Genomic DNA, 19,718 nt, shown 5'->3' on the forward strand with positions numbered 1-19,718 from the left:
TGTGGGCATATACATTTATATCGGCTTAAAGAATATACACCAGTTTTAAGATGATATAAGAATGTCTGTACACACACAGTTGCAGTGGTTTAAATCAATTTGCCAACATATGTTAAGTTAAACTGGCACAACTTGGTATGGATTAGGTTTTACAATGTAATTTTTACAGCAATTAACACAATATAGCCATTGAGGTGAGCTTTAATGTAATTAATAATAGTTTGCAACATGAATGATAAGCAGTGCTTTTGTGCAGCTGATATTTGTGTGCATGGATGGGGGGGGTGTATATATGTGTGTGTGTGTGTGTGTGTGTGTGCGTGCTCTCAAAATATAAAAATAATGGACACCTGGTAGTTCTTGCTGTAGTCAATATTATCTATATTTCAGATTAGGACTTCTTTATTTATTAATCGCCCCATGACAAAATTTAGAATGCTTCACAATAAAAGTACATCCTCTGCAGTAGAAGCTACATATCCTTTTACTTGCAAGGTCACTTACTTCTCATTGAGAACATATCTCTAAGCAAAATCATTTATCCAAACCTGACCTCAGCATTCTGCTATGGATACTATTACATAACTGGATGGAAAACATATTTATTGAAATACACTTGTTGTTATAGTGCTCTGTGGTGCCATCTAGTGGAATTAAGACAATGACTTTGCTACTATGGCTAGTGAAAGATGTTCACCCTTCCAGGCCATTCTGATTATTGTGTTTAAAGAATTTGGATTATAAATCTAAAAAAATGAATGTAAAGCAAATTATCCTGCACACTTTTTAATTATTTTTATTTTATACTTCTTCCTCTCTTTATACAGGCTCTTGATGGGAATGTATATGATCACTTTAAGGATTATTTAATGGCATTCAGCAGGACTGAGCTAGAGACATGCCAAGCTGTACAGAATACATTCCAATTTTTATTGGAAACTTCCAGCAGGGTAAGCCTTTTAACTGAATTATCCTTTATAGCTGAATAGTTAAAACATAAAGTAAGTTATTGGTCTTATCTTTTGGGCACTAGAGATTCATTCCCAAAATATATTGACAAATACATGGAATTCTTAAGGTGTATTATATTTCTGTTCATCCTTGTATTGCATTCAATTTGACAAAACTTCAAGGAAAATTTCTGGGAAATTTCCCTGTTGCTGCAAAAGTACTGCATTCTCTTGAGTGAATTTGCATTCTACATATTCTTTAGGTTCTGCAGCAGCAATTGGGAAGTGTCAAATTATGTTCACTCTACACGCCTAGAAAGAGAAACTGCACTTCACTCTACATGTAGGTTTTGTAGCAGAATTAGTCATTTCTGAAAAAATAGCAGTATGAAACTGCTTGGATCATTTTTTTGGTCACTGACTATCGACTTAAAAAACAAAACACTATATCATCTGGGATTCTTTTTTGGATTTGAAATTGGCCAATATAGAAAACAGATTAGAATCTTATAATTCACATCTTTGTTTCTTTATCCCAAGTAACCAAAATCAGAAATAGGTCTGGGTCTTTTACAGATTCATTTTGTGGCATGTCAACTTGCATAACCTCCTCTCCTGCAAATCCTGAGTACTATTAAAGATTCCAATAAAACCCAAGCCAACTAGACCTCAGATATTATGGTATAATTGTAATATTCCTTGTGTGAGCCATGATCACTCATACAGGAACAGAGCATATTATTTATGTACCTCTGAATGTTGACTCAGATAGAAGTCAAACTACATATTTCTTTAAAATCATTCCCCATTCATCTTGTTCTAGTAGTTTTGGAGTAGGGAACTTACTTTTTATTAGCTGTAGAGTATAATGGACAGATTAAAATGTACTGCTATATTCTAGCCAGTTTTGAGTTTATTTGGCAATTTCAGGGTAGAAGATGAAAATACCATTTAGCCTTCTGCAGACAAAGGAGTTTACTTTAATCATTTGTTTTGTATGTATCATAGTGTTGCTTAAAGACATGATAGTTGACCTGTTGTTGATGCTCTCCAAAATTAGTATAATAGTTTATAGTGGCCACATGTTTATAGAGTTTGTGCATATTAATTCATTTTTACAGTATTTTAATGCTTCGTAATCAGAATGCAGGGTGCAATACTTTGCTTTTTTTCTTTGAATTGACTGTCTAAACTGTCATTTCTAAAGGTTGCTTGCATAGAAAATACCTTTGTTGTATTTTTTATGGAATTTAGCTAGACTGAGAGCTTGTGCCAGCAAGCTTCTACTCAACCAGAAGTCTGTGGATACATTTTATTTTGTACAGTAACCATTTTCTGCATTGTATCTGGAATAAGTAGTTCTGTTTTCAGCCTCTCCAAGCTATCACAACACCTGGAGAAGCAACAAAAAAGTAACCACAGCAGTCATGTCTGAAAATAACTTTTACAGCTGCATGGGGTTAACTCATTCTTTTCTCTCTTCCTTTACTTTATGCTTAAACAGAAAGATTGTATTACATTACTGCTTTTTGTGTGTGTATGTGCTGGTGTGAAAATGCACAGCCATGTGATATGTTTGTTCTTTACATTTATACAAGAACCTATCCAATATTAAAGGCCTGTATCAGTTATTAAAATTCTGCTGATATAAAAACTCAGCAGGTCAGAATGACAGTTTAAAAAACCCTCCAAACTCACTAAAGTTATCTGCTCCCCATCCTCTCTTCTCTGCCCTTCAGTGTGTTTTACGGGGGTCCTGGCAGGACTCGAACAGACCGAAGATGTGAATTCCAGAGCTGAGGGCATTTAACCAAAAGCAATGGGATGTATTTTTAAAAGATATCAAGAGCACCTAGAGCAGTGATTCTCAAACTTTTTTACTGGTGACCCCTTTCATATAGCAAGCCTCTCTGTGTGTGCCCCCCTTCCCCCCCAATCAATTAAAATGCTTTTTTATATATTTAACACCATTATAAATGCTGGAGGCAAAGCAGGGTTTGGGGTGGAGGCTGACAGCTCACGATCCCCCATGTAAGAACCTTGCAACCCCCAGCTTGAGAACCCCAGACCGAGACCATATGAAAGTGCACCATTTTTAGCATTTCTATACATCAGAATAAATAAAAGTAGCCTGCCATCACCTCTTAAGTAGTCAAGACCTTAACCATTTATTGTGTACTTTGACTGCCTCACCTGCCCTTTGCCCACTAATCCATCTTTGCTGGAACTACTACTAATATTCTAGACCTTTGAGCAGCTTTAAACAGCTTCCATTTTTTAAAACAAAAAGCAAAATCTGCTTAAAAAAAAGTTTAATTCCTCCTCCACCTAAAACTGCTATTTAATTCTGGAGCAGTGGAAACTTTAGGATTCCATATCTTGTGACCATCAAGTCTAGATACGATGAAAAAGAAGAGATTCCTAGCCTTCCATCCTTCCTTCTTGGTAATTTTCTAAATACCAGACCTTAAACATACACATGGAAAAGATACCTTAAGTCATTTGTAGAGGTTTTCTAAAATTTATTAGTTATACCTTTCCTGCTAAAATGTTTTTCTATAGAATGGAGCTTATACATAGTTCATGGTGCTGTGATGTGTTTTGTTACAGAGGTTTTATTCATGCTAATTTGGAGAGACCTGCATAACCTGTAATTCAACTTGCTTTTTAACTGCCTGTTCTTACTCAAGAGTTTTACTTTTTGGACTTAAATTTTCGAAACTTCAACTCATTTTAAAGGTTAATTTTCTTTAGAACACTTTGGTAAAATCCCATTAGTTGTTTTTGAACTGCTAAATTTCTGAGATCTAGTTCTACTGAGAAGCTACACCAACCCAGATTGCAGTGTCAGTTTTATAATGTACACCAGTAACTGTGCATTATATAATTGGTATTTCATACTGTCAGGTTAAGCTAACACATTCTAACACATTTTCCCTCATTTGCTGCTTGATTAGTAATTGGCCCATCTGGCCTCCATTAACCCCTTTAGGGTACCCCATCACATGCCAGACTTGGCTCTTTCTGATACCATCTGAAAGGTGAGAGTGAAAGGTTAGTACTTTGCCTCCCCATCCCTCACCACCTTAGGAATGGGCCTTGGCAGCCTTTTGGCTGGGTCTCCTGCCATCTTCTGCAAAGCCTGTGCTTTAAAGGATCCAATGCCTGTTGAATCTCTGAATTCAGGATACCCAGTACGTTATATTTAAATGTGCAAGCTAATGATAAATACTGTTAGTCTGATTATGTGATCACAATATCACATGCCATGTAAATGACCTCACCCCAGTGACGAATACTCAGCCCCCCATCTCCCCTCCCCGAACTGCAAATTATTCATTCTCCAGTTTCAAAACTACCAACACCTCTCAGCAATAGAAGCCCTAACTAAAACACTCAGCTCCTTTCAGGGCCGAGAAAGCTAGAACATACATATATTTTAATGCAGGGCTGGCCAACCTTTGGCTCCAGAGCCACATGCGGCTCTTCAGAAGTTAATATGTGGCTCCTTGTAGAGGCATCAACTCCGGGGCTGGAGCTACAGGCGCCAACTTTCCAATGTGCCAGCAGGTGCTCACTGCTCAACCCCTGGCTCTGCCACAGGCCCTGCCCCGACTCCACCCCTTCCCATCCCCTCCCCTGAGCCTGCTATGCCTTCACTCCTCACCCTCCGAGCCTCCTGCATGCCACGAAACAGCTGATCGGGAGATGGGGAGGTGGAGGCATTGATCGGCGGGGCTGCCGGTGGGTGGGAGGCGCTGGGAGTGGCAGGGGGAGCTGAAGGGGGGCTGCTAACATATTACTGTGGCTCTTTGGCAATGTACGTTGGTAAATTTTGGCTCCTTCTGAGGCTCAGCTTGGCCACCCCTGTTTTAATGTGTTCAGGTTAAACTGAATGCATTTAATTATGTAATCTGATCACACATTCAGATGTTAAAATGTACACGTGTATGTACGTGTGACTCACTCTCATGTTCAAATATGTGCACTGACATATACTAGTGCACTTGGCTCCAGTAGAAAATGAGGATTGTGGAAGGTTTCTGGAGCTAGAAGAAGACTTCCATTGGGAAAGGGTTTGGCCACAGGAGAAGGGGTAGATTGAGCCCTTGTCACTAGGGAAGGTTGGGTTGAGAACTCTTGTCACTTTAATTCTTTTCTTTCCTTTTTTAAGTAAGGAAATTTCATTAATGTTTTCTCTTTCATGTAACTTTGAGATTGAGAATATAATCACCCCAAAATCAAAAATTTTAAAAAAGGATGGTTCAGAAAACAGAAGCATTCACTAGACCATATCTTAATGTTGCACTATAGCCTTCTAATATAGAACGATCTAACTAAGGAACAACACGGGCTTCCCTTTTTAGCCTTTGTTTGCCTGATAATACATTTCTGAAAAAAATCTTCCTTTGGTCTCAGACTAAAAGATAATATTTTAGTTAGTTTAAGGAATGTCTATTTGGCTGGTTTAGTTATCCAAGCATGAAAAATTATAAAAACTTTTTTATAGTCAACTCATTCAAAAATTACAAAAATGGAAAATTTCTAGATGAGTAAATTCTCTTCAAGGACTAGTCTCAGACTAATCTGAAAAAGAAATTGAAATATTTGAGTTATAAGAAATGTAAAATCACTTTTTATACATGTAGTATGAAATTTCTTTTAAATGTAGAGGTGAAATACTTTTTTATGGGACTTTGGAGCATTGTAACTACATTGTAGTATAATAGTCCTTTTAATTTTTCTCTATTTCCCTGTCTGAACACATTAGGTTTTGGTGTCAGTGTAAAGATCCCTATATTTTCAACAGTACAAAGTGAAATAAATACATTTTAGTGTCTTAATCTCATGTTAAAAAACCAGGAAAATGAAATGCAAAATCTTATTAAACACTTTTCTCAGGAAACATAGGGGTCACAAATTGAATTTGTCATCTGCACTTCACATAGGGTATATTTGAGATTAGTAGGTACACAGTTGCAGTAAACATGTACCTTATTATCAAATGTGATTGAGTTATTCATAATAAGGAATACTTTTACTTACCTTTCTTGACTTAGTTAATTTTTTAACCACTCAACCTTTCAGCAACATAAATTTCTGAGTTTTAATATATTATGGAATACATCCTACTTAGCAGCATAAACTATCATCCAAAATCCTCTCTCTTTTGCAGTGTGGCCAAATGAATATTAACTGTGTAAACATATTTTGAATCCCCAGATAGAAATCTGCATTTAAATTGTCAACCTTAGTAATGTATATTTGGCCATATAGTTAAACATAAATGTGGTAAACATTATTTCCACTAGTTAAAGTACTAAAAGCTCTGTTCAGCAAGTAATATTTTTTAAAATCAAATTGCTGAGTATTTGTCTGAATGCACACTGACTGTGATATGTAAATATTTTGTTTAATGTTTTGGAAACTATGGGTTAGTGGTATGTCTTTAACTGTAGCTAAAGCAGTTTTTAATTGGCACACTACTAGTGGTGTAAAAGATATGCACGTTTTATCTGACAATTTTTCCATCTATAATATATATTCAGTTATAAAGAACTCAATTAAAGCTTCATTTTTCAAATGTTTTATCAAATGGTTTCTAGGGATCCTATGGCTCATCAAAGTTTGACTGTTTATGGAAAAATATTATAGCATTTCAATTTGTTAAAATATGAATTGTATTTGGAGAATTGTCCATAAACGGTCAAGTGTTTGTGTAACTGAAATGTTATATATTTGTCTCTTTGCTTTGTTCCCCACTTTTCCTTTTGCAGTGATATTTGCCGTTGGATAATCTCTGATACTTATCTAAATACAAGGATAGATACTTATTTAGAACTTAGTCCTGCACTGGATAGCACCCCACAGAGCCCTTGCAAGCAATCATTTATATGGTCATTACCTTAAGCCCTGACTCTGCCATTTGTTCCTGGACACAATTCCCGTTGAAACCAATGGGAGTTCCATGCACGGAGCAGCTGAAGAATTGGGCCCTATTTGAAGAACAGTGTGTTAATTTTATCCTTGCAACACTAAATATATGTCCCAATTCTACAAAACAAAAAAAAAAGTCTAAATTGGAATTTGTTCTCTTTTCAGGTGGTACGGGATTACAATCTTCAACTGTTTTTACAGGAGAACTCTGTATTTCACAGACCACAACCCTTCCAGTTCCAGCCTAGTGACAGCGACACCGTAAGGGCATTCGTAAATTCTATGATTCAGTTATTCCAGTTCTGTTCTTAACAAGGTTTTTTGGGGGTAAACTGGTAAGAAGCTAGCCTTGTTTGCTAATCTGTCAGTGTTCACTAACACAGCTGATATTCCTGGAATAGGTAAAGGTCACTGACCTGATTTCACCAACTTTGCTTACAATAGGTGTGTAATTACAATAAAGCTCTGAAAAGATGCCAGTATTGTCACCTGCAAAAGAACTGCACTATTTTTGCCTCCTGCTTGTGTGACTAACATCCTGGATTTCTGTTTTGAGCTAACAGTTTTTGCTAAACCTATTTAACTCTGTTATATTCTGGTGAGGTTCTCCGAACATCCATAAAGGTAGGGTTACAAATAGACAATTTAATGATTTGCCAAATAAAATGCCCTATTCCGTTCAGTTTACTGGAGAAATGTATACACTTTTTGGTTTAAATAAAAAGGATACAGTTGACATGTATTCCAAAATGGTTTCTAAATACATGCAGTCTTTTGACATATTCCACTTTTAAAGCAGAAAAATCACTAGTGAAATTATAGTTGAGTAAATCACAGTATAATGGATACGTTCCTGAAAGGTTTTTTAAAAATAGAAATTGTCTGTTGATTTTTCATTCTCCTAGAGTTAGGTATAAGTACTATTTTGAACTAAGTTTAGGTTTAAAAAGAGAGAAAATAGCGGGTAAATCCTGCTTGGGGCCCTCGCATTGAATGTTTAAATCCAGAAACTGTATTAATGGATATGTTATGGACTGTATGAGTAACTTTGCCAGAAATAAACACTAACAGCTGTAACAAAATCGCCCTTGAAATTAAAATGTTATCTTTTGGCTTTCCATCTTAACAAATGATAAGCAATTTTAATTTTTCCCTAACTTCTCCATAGAGCAAATTGTTTACATAAGAGTGCTAGGTTGTTCATAGTACTGTGTGCTGAATTCCTCACTTGTGTGTGCATTGTAATTCTAATTGTATGCTCTGTGTTTTTGTCCTTGTGCAATCTTTATCATTCAGAGTTTTAATGCAGTTCAGCTGGTGGATATTGAGCCTTCACCTGTCAGTGCTATGAGAATGACTATAGCAGAGGTATATGGTAGTATTTGTCATCAGTGTTTGGCATTTGTGGTATTACTGGTGTGCATGCTAATGTGAGTGCTAAATTCGCTGTCATGCATAAGTAGCAACTGAATGCATAATATATAAGGACATAACTCACTTGCTCCATTTTGAGATATAATAGTTAAATTACCATTTTCTTGTTTCATGTTATGTTAATGGTATGGATCAGTTTCTCACTTATAGCTTCTTGCGTTCTGAAGTATCTTGTGCTTTTGCACATCATTTGTAATTAAAATTTCACAACTTGAGGAGATACAGTGAAGTGTGTAATTGTCACTTCTCTGACATGCATAGAGAGGCTTATCTCAGCATTTCATCTTTTAATATAACTAAAGATATTTGTAATACATACAAGACAAGAGGTCTTCAACAATATTTTTTTAAGTAGATACATATCAGTTCCTTGCTTTCATGTGTGATATCAGGGTGTAGGCAAACCCAGGCATGTACTAAATAAAGCAATGTAATTCCCAACTGATCATTTGAGAAAAATACATGCAACTCTCTCTGTCTCTGTCAACATAAAATTAGATGGAGATTCATAACATACAAGGGAGCCACTAGCATGTGCTGATAACCAGCCCCCCCCAACCACATAAATTCTCCCCTTTTTCTAGAGAACTACCCACATCTGAAATAGAACCTTAATTTAGTTTCATAAAGTCCCCAACATTACAAATAAGATTCTTCTTTGAGGTGGTCACTGTGTGTTCCGCCTTGTCGAATAGGCATCTCTGGTGATCTGAGCTTCAAGAACTTTCTAGAAAAAGCAGTGCCAGAGTGTTCAGAGCCAAGGATGTAAAACATCATGCCTCAGTATTTCAAAGACAGTTTCTTTCACTTGCCTGACCATACCCAAGTTCAGGATTACTCTTTTTTTATTTTTTTTTCCCCCCCTTGCACAGCCTTTCCCTGGAGTTTTAGCTGTTTCTGAAATTCTCTACTTCCTCAAGAAAATCATAAAAGGCTTCATGTCTTGACTGTCAAATACTTCTCACTTAATTGGGTCAAGAGTGGTGACTAGAACTGTGTGAAAGTGGGGACAATCTTTTTACATTTTAAGTTTTCACTCAAGATTTTTGCTTCTGAATTTCAGTCAGAAATGGTACATTTTCTAGCAAGTCAAATTATAATTAAGACTGAAGGATTTATAACTATTGTGCATTTTTTGCCACTTATTTCCTGCCATTTTGTGTGGAAGCTTTTCTGAGACACAGTGGGCTTGTTGCTTTTTAGTTTTAATGGGATAGGCATGATTATTTTCATTCTAAAAGGTTAAGAAACTATATTGCAGAGTGATCTGCCATTCTTAGCTAAAATACTATTTTTCCAAAGGGCAGTTTTGAGCTTCCTTGCCGAGTAAGTTCCTGACACAGCGGTGCTCTGGTCCCCTTCTGTTTGGGGTTTTTAGGCGCTGCTATTAGATTAATTATTTTCTGGTTTTAAATATGAACGCTTGGCTTGTCTGTTGAGCTCCCCAGTACGGTGGAATATAAAGGATTGTCTTACAGTCTCTGAGTTGTCCAAAGCTCTCAGGAACTAAGAGTGCAGCAAAGCTAGTGCCTTCAGCCTGTGAAAGGAGGGAGCTGATAATTCTCCCTCTCAACACACAGTCATTGACAGTAGCCATGAGAGGTTCTTAGTAGAGATAGGTGGGGAACTGTTTTCCTGACCCATGAGAATTTTCAGTACTTCAGAAAATTTTGCCATCCTGAATCAGGGCAAAAAGTCAACATCTTCACAATTTTTGTGAACCAAAATTCTGGAAAAAAAATTCTAATTAGGTCATTTGAAATGTTTGTTTTGTTAATTTCACAACATTTCATTTTGATTTTGACTTTTTTACATTTTTCCATAAATTAACTTAAGTTTCTAAACAGTTGTTTTGACCCAAACCCCAGAACTGTTTCAAAAATGTTGAAATGGGATGTTTCAACAATATCAGAAATTTCAGTTTTGATGAATTGATTGTTTGTTTGTTTGTTTGTTTTGGTCAGAAAATATCTTAACCAGCTCTAGTTTTTGATCCTTTCAAGAGGGAAATTTACAGACGCACAAGGCCTTTCAGAATGTGTAGCAAAAATAAATGCATTTTGGGGGACACTTTTTTCCTCCAGAAGAAAAGGAGTTCAGTTAACCTGTGCAGTGGATCTAGATGAAAAGTGTTATAGCTAACAGAATGGAGAGTTTAATCATCAGGACGTCTGTTTAGAGGACAAAGTGAACTTCTAATCAGAAGTTGTCAGAGTTCATTGTACAGAATACATATTGTCCATCCCCACAATACTTAGATAAGCATATCTTTAAGAACATGGCAAAATATTAAAGAAAATTAGCCAGCTTTTTTTATACTTCCTGATTGGAAAAGGATCCCCTTCCTTGAACTACATGTTATCGTGTGAGAAACTGCAACAAATGAAAAGCATCTCCAAAAAACTGAGAATAATGGCAACAAAGAGCTGACACTAAGCTTTTGAAGCAATTCTCCTTCCTGTTTTTCTACTCACTGCCTTTGTAATGACAGTTGTCTCCTGTTACAGTATTAGGATTGTTGTCTTTCTCTCAGCCAAGTTAAACTCATGCTAGTTGGCATTAACGTTTACTAACTTAACCAAGTTTAATTTTTTGAAAAAGTATTTAATTTATAAGACAAACTTAAATATACATTTTGATGTTAGTACATTTTCGGCATAGGTGCAGTGCAGGAAGTAAACTTTGAACCTTCCAGTAACATTAATGGGTGTTCCACAGTTTAGTTCCTTAAGGACTAAGGAATAGTTCCTTCCATGCTGAAGATTATAACTTTTAAGACCTGATGTCCTAAATTGTATTTGGGAGCAGGGATAGTAATTTCACTGTTTTCTTGAATGTGCAGGTGAGTTTGTCCACTTTTGTTCCAACTCAGACTAGAAACATTTTCTCTCTATAAAAATATATGGGCCTGATTCTCATTTCCACTAAGGGCTTCTTTACACCTCTCTGGCAATATAAAAGGACCTTAAAGTGGGCGTAAATGAAATTAAATTGACTTGCACTTAAGGCACCTTAGTGAGTCAGTGAAGAAAGGAGGAGGACCCAGTGATGTGCAGTCCTTGCTTACATGAGTAGCTCCAAGTCCAGTTAGACTACTTCTGCACATTCTGCAAAATCAGGTCCTAATTTTCTACCTGAAAAGGTCTAAAAAAAACTGACCTACATTTTAAAATGGTATAAAATAATTAGATAATTTTTAGATGTAGCTTTACTGGAAATTAAGCAAATGTTGATATGGTTAAATGTTACCACTTCAGGTGTTATGAATTGCTGCTGAGAAGTACAGCCATTCAGTTCAATAGGTAATAAATCCTGGTGTCTTGCCTAAGTGGGGACTTTGTAAAGCTGTACAATTATCCATGTAATTTGACATATCCTGTGTGTGGCTGATGTCACTGAAGGTTCTTTTGTTTGAGTGACCCTCCTTAGGGACAGGTTTACAGTCTGGGGCTTGTGATATGGTAATCATATTTGAAGTTTATTGAAAAGTCAGTTGTGAAGAAAATTATGGAGAATTACAAACTCAGTCATCTGCTCCGTGAACTGTGCCTGAGTTTTAACAGGGTTCCTGCCTTACTATGCATATGGGAAAATTAAAAGATCGAACTACGTACATTTTTGTGGAATCTAACGACCATGCTGATAGCATTATTTATTGAATTCAATGAGCTTTGTCCATGTCTGATTCTGAACAATTGGTTAAAAACAAGTGTCAGTTGTTAAAGTAATATAAAGACAAAGAGACCAGTTACACAGATCTTCTGTCTGTTGATGTTTTCAGTCACTACTAGAATAGATGACCGTAGAGTCGGTATCTGTGTGAAGACTAATTCAGAAGATCCCCCTCTTCATTGTGGATACTTGATAAATAACCATTCTTCTGTATTTCTTTTTATAAGACAATGTGTTGTATATGGGAATAACTAGAGGGAAATGCAGCTGCTAGGATAGTTGGCTGTCTGCACAAAGTGAGGAATTGAGAGTCTCTCTGCAAATTTCACTCTATACTGTACCAGAAAATTAAAATTTCTTGTAGTTCCTTCAGATGAATTTGAGTGAGCGGGTATGAATATTTTTTAAATAAACAATGAAAAAATAAATCAAAGATTCAAAATTCAACACCAAAAATTAGAGTTCAGAAGTATTTCAAACCCAGTCATCTGAACACATAATGAAGTGACTTAAGTCTGTAAGTAAGAACAATAAAGAGAGGAGCTCAAATCACCATTGGGGTCTAGTAGTGCTATTGATCACCAACATCTGACAGTGCTCTCCATGATGGCAGAGAAATTAGGAGTTCCAGAAACTGAAACTCTAAACAGTACTTGAGAACTATTTCTAACATGCTTCATAAAGACAAAGCAATTTGAGATTCCACCCTTTCTTTTCCTAAAACGAACATGGAGGCATAGAGCAGCAAAGCAATAGCTTGTCCATAACTCCATCCTAAAATGCCTGGCCTCAGCTACTTTGACCACCCCTGTGTGCATTTAGTGTATTAAAGAGAGAATTCACTGCTGTAGAAGTTATCTGAAGTGAAACTGTGATCCCAAAAAATGGATATCACATGGCAGTCCAAATGCACAATAAATAAATATTCAACTCCCTAAACAAACTTACTCAATGAATTGTTAATTTTGACAGTACAGAATGTCTTTACAATTACTTCTTCCATATGAAAAGTGATTCAAATAAAGACTATTTCTATTATGCCTAGTCTCAATGGACAAATAAAATGGAGCTTTATTTGCCAATAGTAAAATAATTTAGTGTAGATAATTTACCTTTAGCCAACAATTTATGATGGATTGTTATTTTCCCAAGGTTCTCCAGAGGCCCAGATGACATTGGAAAGCCTGGAACCCCTTCCATGCATACATCCTAGAATCAGCCTTTCTCTGATGAAAATGGGGTCTTTTATTTTTAATTGACGACTTTGTGTTGCCTTATGTTTCATGGGTGTTCCCCTAGCCTTTCACACACCATAATGATAATTGGTATGTATAGAGAACTCAGGCTGATCCTCCGGTGTTGCTGGGATCATCTTGCTTCATTGCATTTTTCACCCATGCTTCTCTTCCTTGGCAGAAGAAAGAATTGAACTAAGGAAGATAAGAAGCAGCACATACTGGACATAAGGTGCCTCAAAATATGTGCAATTAAAAAAAAACCACACCCCTCACCATATGGGCCCTCCATACAGACACCATGCGCTAACCCTCCATATGGACTTTAGGAAATATGCCCAAATATGCCCTTTTTTTTTACTGTCTCACTTGCCAGTATAACCCTGCTTCTTATTCTAGCAAGGAGTTCTGAGATTAGCAGTAGTGAGGTGATAGAAAAAATTAGGTGAAAATAGTTTTTGAAACAGACACATGCTCTTTATTTATTAACAAGGTGAACCAAAAAGGCTTTGAACAATAAGGCAATAAATTATTAACATTAAAGTAAAAAATAGGGATTGTAGATTAAAAATGTTCAGAATTTGTGATAAATTAAAATAGCAGAATCATGCATTTAAATGAACAATAGTGACTAAACTAAGCCCTTCTTTGGGTTGTTTTTACTTTTGACTTAAAGTATGTATTATGTTTCAGTTCACCCAATAGCAACAGGTCAGGGTCCTCTTTGAAGCACTTGATCAGAACAAAAGAATGTCCTTAGAATTGTTTAACGTTAAACTATATGTCTTGTTCACAATCGGGGCAATGCTGGGGGCTTCCAAGGGCTATAGCCACCCCAAAATTTGCCTCAGCCATTCCGCAGCAGCTGCTGCTCTCCAGCCACCCAGCTCTGAAGGCAAAGCCAAGAGATCAGCGGCTGCTGGCCAGGCACCCAACTGGCATTGCTTATTGGCTGTGAGCAGTCAGCGCCCCATGATGCCTGGCTCTGGCTTGCAGCCTCTGATCTCGCCTCAGAGGGGGGCACAGCCTCCCCAACTTTCTGTCTTGCTCATCGCAGCTCCCACACTGGGAAGAGGCTGGTGCCGTTCCTGTTCACAACAAAAAAAAATGCCATCTTTCTGAAGTGCAAGGGCAGTCCCAGCTGACTCTTAATAACTAAAATTAAATGAGTTCTATATAATAACAAAATAGGCACCAAATTTGTCTGATGCTTTTCTTGAGTACTGCTATTTAGATGAAACTTAAGTCATGCATATCCCAGAAAAGGGTCTGATCATAAGGTGGGTCTTGCAATGTGCCATTGGCATCGTAGCATCGTATTTTGAACTTTTAAAAAGTACTGGCTGAGATTTTTAGGTGTGTTTTATGTTAGTGGTTTGCATGTAGTATATGTTTACTTCTTTCTATTCTTTGTCAAATAGTTATTTTTTGTTATAGGCTAGAAAAATACTTTGAGCTTTTATTAGGTTCAAGGGAGTCAACATTTCTTACTGCCAAAACTACAAGTTTGCAGTCTGTATCCGCATAATTGCATGTACAAGTATATACAAGCTGCATACTTGCTTCTGTAAGACAAATCCTGCACCTGTAATAGCCTTTTGGACAAAAGTTGGAGACATAACTACAAACTAAATACAGTAATTTTTTTGAGAACCAGCATATAATTGCTGGTCTCAACTTTGCAGCGAGTCAGTGACTTCATGTTCTTTAGATGACCAGGTATTTTGTTTGTTTGCTTTAAAAGACTGAGTTTTAGCACTTGACACTGCTTTCACTGTACTCCAAGCTGAGAGACTAAAGCAGAAAGTTCATCTGTATTTAGCTCAGCTTGTTGGGCCCTTTCTTTGCTCTCTAGCCAGCAGAAGCAATTTAGTTTTCATCTTTTTGAAAGAGGTTAAATCAAGTCAGATACCTTGCAACAAATGAAGACCCCAGTCCTAAACACTTGGCGCTTGTGAGTGGTCCCAGTGAAGTAACTGGAAACCTGTGGGATTGCTCCCATGTTGAAAATTAAGCACGTTTTATTAAATGTTATTTGTATTATCATGATGCCTAGGAACCCCTGTCGTAGACTAGGACCACGTTGTGCTAGGCACTGTACTAACACAGAACAAAAACAGTCCCTGCCCCCAAAGAACTTCCAACCTAAATATAAGACAAAAGAAGACCGATCAATATAGACAGACCTACGGGAGTACAGAAAACAATGAGACAGTATTGGTCACCTGATAGGCAGTAACCTCCGCACACCAGTAGCTTGACTGTTGTCAAGTGTGTTTTCGTAGGCTTTGTGGCAAAGGAGAGTTTTAAGGAGGGATTTGAAGGAGAATAATGAGTTAGCTTTTTATGGTTGTCTCCTCTCAAGTGTGAAGGGCAGCATGGGAGAAAGCACAAAGGTACTTGTTAGTGAATTTAATGAGCGAGGGATAGAGGCTAATATAGTCTGCCACCATCAGATGTGGGAGGCAAACTTTCTGTACTGTAAGAAAGATAGGTAGAGTGGGGATACGTCATGAAGGGTCTTGAAAGTGAAGACAGGTAGCTTATATTTGAAACACTAGATCAGTGATTCTCAACCTTTCCAGACTACTGTACCCCTTTCAGGAGTTAGATTTGTCTTGTGTCTCCCCAAGATTCACCTCACTTATAAACTACTTGCTTACAAAATCAGACCTAAAAGTACAAAAGCCACACTATTTCTGAAAGATTGCTGACTTTCTCATTTTACCTGTATGAAAGTTTAGTTTGTACTAACTTTGCTAGTGATATTTATATAGCCTGTTGTAAAACTAGGCAAATATCTAGATGAGTTGATGTACTCCTGGGAAGACCTGTGCGTACCCCCAGGGGTACATGTACATCTTATTGAGAACCACTGCAATAGAGCGCATGCCTAAGTATTTGCAGGATTGGGATCTAAGTTGAAGACTTATGTGGTAAACAGGATTTGAAAGTTAATGTTTGTAAATGTTTTTGACAGTGTAAATGAGATTGTAAACTTTCTTCTTAGTGAGCTGTTCTAAGGAAGCAGTGTGTCTTTGTATTTCTTCATGCAGCATAGCACTTGATTGAGGTGTCTGGGTGATGCTGTGGTATAAATATTTAATAATAAAGAATTATATAAATGCTGAGTATAAATTAACTTGTACAATATCTAGTTATCATTTATCAGTGAAAAATTTAATTTTATATAAATATTCCCTCTAATTTCAGGATGGAAGGTACTGATCCAGTTAAGATGCTTTTTGAGAAATGTGACCTGCATGTTTTTTAAAATAAAGCTCTGTTTTTAATTAACTATTTTGATGTTAGTATTCTTCAGTTCTTCAAGTCAGGATGAGGGCTCTTTGAAAACAATGCTGTGTAATAAATAACCAACTGGTATAACCATCACAATCCACTAACAGTCCATACTCAGAGGGCCAGCATCTAAATTTGCTTTTATATTTTCTATTCAAATACTGTAATAAAAAATAAAAACACACTTAAGGTAATGCAAAATGTTATCAAGCAATTGAAATGGAGAAGATATATTTTATCTCAACTAGGTAGGCAAGGGAAACAGGACTATAGGGAGCCAATCGGTGGGAACATTGGTAATTTGTTACAGAGATGATTTCTATGAGTAACAAGGAAGGCAAAGTCAGACAAGATTCTTGATACCACCTTACTGGCTGTGAACTCTGAGCTATGGAAGGAAAGTTATAACAAGAAAGGTTTAATTAAGAAAGCATGGGGAAAATGAAGTGGTGTGTCACTTTTATTATGCTTTGTAAGCACCTGGAGTAGATGCACAGGACCTATGCAATAATCTGTTTGCAATAGGTGATAAAGACATCATCTAGGGGCATATTTTGAGATGGATAATAAATTGGGGTGTGTTGTAAACACTGAGAGAAATCATTTAGAGGTACCTACAGAAATTAAAAATACATGCAGAAGGCAACTGAATGATAATGAACCTGGAAAAAAATCCACCTTACTTTTCCTCTCTCTTTTCTTGTTGTAGACAAGCTCTGTTCTTCTACCACACAGGCTTTCAAGTTCAGTCTTATGTAAATCATCTCCCTCCTCACCTTTCATGTCCTCCAAAGCTTGGTTCTCCAAATCCTGTTGCTCTTAATGCTCTGTAACAGTGTGGCGCTCTGTCCCCTTCTAGTGGCTGAACTATATAAAGGTTTGATTTTGCCTCTGGCTTTGTGTTAAAAGAACTACTGATCTTGGATGGCTCATACTTTTAGATCCAGAGGTCGAAGGTTCAATCCTCACTATGAGTGACCCATCCAGGAGTGACGCATTACATTTACCTTTCTTAAAATTACTAGTAATAATTGTATTGTATCACAGTGTACATGACATTGTATGAATGTCAGTGCAAATCACTTAGAGGGTCTCGTCCTTGAAGGCCTTATAATCTAAAGGTGAAAAATCTTTCTCCTTTTTCACCTCAGTGTTGCCACTAAAATCTTCTTCCTTTCCTGCCACACAAATCATGACACTCAGCCTATTAAATCCACACACTCTCATGTCAAACTCTGCATCAATTTCAAACTTTTCATATATTCCCTAAAAGAACTGATCACTCATTCCTTGTCTTTCTGCTCTGATTTTCTCCTAATCCCCCTCGTCTCCCAGTCTGCCCTCCTCAAAGCCTTCTTGTTTACTAGCTTCTTTACACTTGTTTTTGTATCTAGTTCGAAGCCGCCCCTTAAATCTGAAACTCCTCCCTTCTTGTGTACCACACAGCTTTCTTTTTTTATTGAAATCTCTTGATAAAACACACTACTGCTACTATTTTCATGTGGCCTTTGAGGCAACAGCTAACTTCTTCTAGTTTGTGTCTAAGGGTGTACAAAACTAAATGGTGTATAAGGTTACACTAATGAAGAAAGAATGTTTTCCTATGGTACTAGGCATAAAATGAATTATGGATTGAAATTAAACAAAAATATTAGACTAATCAAGAAAAATTTTCTGGTAGTGAGATCCATTGGACTGAGGCATAGTCATCCAAGAAAGCACTAGAGAGAGTACTGTGAGGGACAGTTCTGCACTGACAGTGGAGGTGAACAAGATGACCTAAGCATGTTTCTTCCATCTCTAATTTCTATTTTTTGGAGGGAGGGGGGAGGATTGAGATTGGATCAGAAAGGAATGATCTCTCTAGGGTTACCACTATTCAGTATAGCAAGAGCAAATTTGTCCAGAACTGGATAAATAGTTAAGGAATATCGCAAGATATATTTTCTGGAAAAGATAGGGACTGAGTAGGTGGTAAAACTTAGTCCTTTTTGTCCTAAATGTATTGATTTATACCTAAATTCATTGAATTATCTGCTATGCCAGTTATGCAAAAAAAAATTTTAAATGGGAGACAGAGATGATAGGTAAATATGGAACAACTTGTCTCTTATATCCAGATTGAACAGGATCGATTCAGTACAAAACTGAGAAACTTTCAGATTCTTGACTTCTGATTTCACTTTATCAGACACTCTTTGGGGTGGGGGGGAGAGATTTACTTTCTCATTTACTGGAGCAAGTATGAGTTGACATAATGGTAGCACAATATCATCAACAAATATCTCTGGTGTAGAATCCTTCGTCTGAAACTTGGCATGTGTAGTACTGGTGGAAAGATAACTTTTTGGTCCCAGGTAAATGTGTGTACAATATTTTGTTAACTCTTTAAAATCCATATGAAATTTATAATTTGATTTTCCAATTTGTATTTTTTAAAAAAAAAATATAATTTTTTTAAATGCCATTTTTGAACAAAGCCTAAATGATCCATCACATCATATGAAATGCCTGTTTTTAAATACTGCCTAGAATGCATATGTATCTGGGAAACTAAGGATAGCAGTTTGCTTTGGGGGCATTTATTCTTATTCAGCTCCATGATATTGTGCTGTGGTGAATAATACTTCAGTGTTCTACTTCAAGAATATCTTTCATTTAAAAAAAAAAAAATCTCCGTCTGGCATTGTCTCCGTGGTAAAGATGACTTCTCTTCAAAATAGTAAATTGTAAATTCTTTTGAACTTCAGTTTGCTTTTATAGTCCGTTTTCCACAACACAGTATCATGACAAAGCTTATGAAAAACAGTGCTTTCCCCTCTTCGTTTGTTGTCTTATTTCATACAAACAAGGGTCCAAGCAAAGAATTTATAAGAAAATGAGCGTTATGAATTAAATAAAGTTGTTAGGTTGCTAAGTAACTATATTATACATGGAGGCAGCCCCAAAATTCTTAGCACACTACTCACTTTCTGATTTGTGTTCCAGAGTCGACAACTGGAATCTGAAACGGGGACAACGGAGGAGCACAGCCTAAACAAGGAAGCCCGGAAATGGGCCACCCGTGTGGCACGTGAGCACAAAAACATCATCCATAATCAACGGGTAGGTTGAAAATAAATAAATGCATCAGGTGACATGAGAAAAATACAAACAAGCTGAAGAGATGCAAAATTAAGATCTATTACAT

General features: G+C 36.7%; 1 protein-coding gene across 5 annotated transcripts in view; it reads left to right on the forward strand.

The window, feature by feature from the left end:
• FCHSD2 (FCH and double SH3 domains 2) overlaps positions 1-19,718 on the forward strand; it is a 260,803-nt gene that overhangs the window by 206,698 nt on the left and 34,387 nt on the right. For 3 of the 5 annotated variants that reach the window (XM_038418949.2, XM_038418958.2, XM_038418979.2), the window contains 4 exons: positions 828-950; positions 7,053-7,148; positions 8,184-8,255; positions 19,517-19,633. In XM_038418949.2, the coding sequence (XP_038274877.1) occupies positions 828-950; positions 7,053-7,148; positions 8,184-8,255; positions 19,517-19,633 (408 nt within the window). The remainder of the gene's footprint in view (positions 1-827; positions 951-7,052; positions 7,149-8,183; positions 8,256-19,516; positions 19,634-19,718) is intronic. The other 2 variants (XM_038418970.2, XM_043504046.1) reach the window with 1 other exon arrangement.

Source organism: Dermochelys coriacea, chromosome 1, assembly GCF_009764565.3.
Source record: "Dermochelys coriacea isolate rDerCor1 chromosome 1, rDerCor1.pri.v4, whole genome shotgun sequence".
NCBI classification, from domain to species: Eukaryota; Metazoa; Chordata; order Testudines; family Dermochelyidae; genus Dermochelys; species Dermochelys coriacea.